The sequence below is a fragment of the Bison bison genome, unplaced genomic scaffold (assembly GCF_000754665.1).
Source record: "Bison bison bison isolate TAMUID 2011002044 unplaced genomic scaffold, Bison_UMD1.0 scf7180017853732, whole genome shotgun sequence".
NCBI lineage: Eukaryota > Metazoa > Chordata > Mammalia > Artiodactyla > Bovidae > Bison > Bison bison.
In genome coordinates this window covers 99,930-102,783 of record NW_011484305.1, presented here as the reverse complement: position 1 = coordinate 102,783, position 2,854 = coordinate 99,930, and the positions used below count along the sequence as shown (strand labels likewise).

General features: G+C 41.3%; 1 protein-coding gene across 1 annotated transcript; it reads right to left on the bottom strand.

Annotated features, from left to right (window-relative positions):
- Positions 1 to 1,505: 1,505 nt before the first annotated feature.
- Positions 1,506 to 2,444, bottom strand: LOC104999718 (olfactory receptor 4F3/4F16/4F29-like). Its single transcript, XM_010855280.1, has one exon. It carries the CDS (start codon positions 2,442 to 2,444, stop codon positions 1,506 to 1,508), a length of 939 nt encoding a protein of 312 aa, XP_010853582.1.
- Positions 2,445 to 2,854: the final 410 nt, after the last annotated feature.

Here is a 2,854-nt window from a genome sequence, read left to right as displayed (position 1 = left end):
TGTGACCCTATGGACTGTAACCTGCCAAGCTCTTTTGTCCACAGGATTTTCCAGGTAAGAATACTAGAGTGGGCTGCCATTTCCTCCTCCACGGGCTCTTCCCCACCCAGGAGGGATCGATCTGGATCTCCTGCATTGCAGGAAGATTCTTTACCACTAAGCCACCTGCGAAGCCCCTACTCTTGCCATTTAGCTATTTCCCCCTTACTCAAACTTCACAGCTGAACTTCTGTGACCAAAGAGTTCTTGAAGGTGTGAAACTGTTGAGTAGGCAACTTATAATAATACAATAGAGCAATTGTAAAGGGGAGAAGTAAGGGAAGTTAAAAGGGGACAGAGCAGGCAATGCAGGAAAGTAGGAAAAGGAAGAGTAATAATGGGACAGGAAGAAAGAGAGGGAAGTCTAAGAAAGGAGAGGGAAATAAGAAAAAGTTTTTCCTAGTCCAAAGACCATAAGTGACTGAGGGAAAAATGAAAAGAAAGAATTAGAAAGAAAAGGGAAATGACAATCTAATGGGGTTTAGTAGCAAAATAGTAATTATAGAGAAACACTGTGGTGTTTCCCAGCTCTTTTTCTTCCAAGAACAATTCCCATGGCTTCTACTGGAGATGTGCGACCTCATACATGCATGTTCTCAAAGATTCTGTGTGCTTGCTCTTGAAGATTCTGCCCTCTTTGCACAACCCTGGAAAAGAGCCAAAGGAGGGGGCAAATGTGGGCAAGCTGCAGTATCCAATATGAAGACTCAGTTCAGTTCTCACTTAGCGAGTCTCCCACTAGGTGCTGATATACCTGTGACGGATTCATTTTGATTTTTGGCAAAACTAATACAATTATGTAAAGTTTAAAAATAAAAAAAAATAAAAAAAAAAAGGAATTCCTATCTGTGAGACATGTTGTTCAATCACTAAGTTGTGTCCGACTCTTTGCCACTCCATAGACTGTATTAGGCTCCTCTGTCCTCCACTGTCTTCCAGAATTTGCTCAAATTCATGTTCATTGAGTTGGTTGCTGCTGCTAAGTCGCTTCAGTCTTGTCCAACTCTGTGCGACCTCATGGACTGTAGCCCACCAGGCTCCTCCGTCCATGGGATTTTCTAGGCAAGAGTACTGGAGTGGCGTGCCATTGCCTTCTCCGATTGAGTTGGTAATGCTATCTAAATATCTCTGTGAGACATGCTTCTGTTACAAAAAGACAGATTCTCCTGTCCAAAGGCCTTAAATAAGGATTCCATGTTTTGTATGTGTAAAAATTACTCCATATAAATATTATTCCTTAGGAACAGAGGCTCAAGATTACTGTAAACTTTGAAAATACTTCATATGTAATTCCTTTTCTCTTTTCAGAAGTGAGTGTCCCTCCCTTCTAAGTGAAAGACAAAATAGATTCTACATCAGTGTGCTTAGAAAATCAAAGTAGGATGAAGAAAATATTTTCTCTTGAGTTTGGCCACCAATAATTAACATCAGTAATCAACAAAGGCTCTTCACAATGCAAGCATCACTTAAGAGATCTTTCTATAACTCACTAGCTGTCTGCATACCCTCCTCATTGCCACCTTCATTTCTTGATTCCTGAATGTGTAAATAACAGGATTCAGGAGAGGAGTGAGAACTGTATCAAAGATGGCCAGAAACTTATCCAGGGGTATAGAGGGAGATGGCCACGTGTAGACAAATATCAAAGGACCAAAGAACAAGACTACTACAGTGATGTGAGCTGAAAGTGTGGACAGAACCTTAGATGAACCTGCTGAGGACTGTTTTTGAACAGTGAGAATGATGATAATGTAGGAAATGATCAGAATGAAGAAGGAGCCAACAGAGATGAATCCACTGTTGGCTGTGATCATGGACTCTAGTTGGTATGTGTCTATGCAGGCAAGTTTGATGAACCGAGGAAGGTCACAGTAAAAAGTGTCTAACACATTAGGGCCACAGAAGGGTAATTTTACCACAAAAGCTAGTTGAACCATTGAATGGGTAAGGCCAATCATCCAGGCAGCCACTATAAAGAAAACACACATCCTTGGGCTCATGATGGTCAGATAATGGAGAGGCTTACATATGGCAACGTATCTGTCAAAGGCCATGGCAATGAGCAGCACCATTTCCACCCCACCGATAACATGGATGAAGAAGATCTGAGCAATGCAGCCTCCAAAGGAGATGACTTTATGCTTTCTAAAAAGGTCATATATCATCTTGAGAGAAGTGACAGAAGAAACTCCTAGGTCAATGAAGGAGAGGTTGGCCAACAGAAAGTACATGGGAGGGTGTAAGTGAGGGTCACAAGTCACAGTGAGTATAATGAGGGAGTTTCCCATCACGCTTGCCACATAAAATGTGGAGGAGAACACAAAGAGGAGAAGTTGTATTTCCCAGGAGTTGGTGAGTCCCAGGAACAGAAACTCTGATACCACAGACTGATTTTCTCCCTCCATGGACTTTGTTAGCATTGCTATCTGAAGGAGGACAAAAGGAGCAAGTGTAAATTATGATAATACTGAAGAAAAAAAGGTCAAACTTGTGCAGCTTATTTCAACTTTAGCATTAAAACTGACCTAGTATACTAATGGCCTTTTAGTGTCATCACACAGAAAAATTAGTTGTTCTTATGTGAGGTTGTTCTTATCACCAACTTGTCTCTGCAGTTAACACCTTCTGCTTCCTGTCCGGGTTCATGCTCTAATATTAGTCATGACATACAAGATAGTCAGCAAGAGTAAGAGGAAGTCAACCCCAAAACTTTTGATTTTGCATTTAAAACTATCATGTTATGACCCCAGTTCCACTGAAGTAAGAGGTGTATACAGGGAGGTGCAGGTCCATAAACTGTCTTTCTAGTTTGCTC

Excerpts from the sequence above, each read along its gene's own strand:
- LOC104999718 (XM_010855280.1), bottom strand. The coding sequence starts at position 2,444 with ATGGAGGGAGAAAATCAGTCTGTGGTATCAGAGTTTCTGTTCCTGGGA.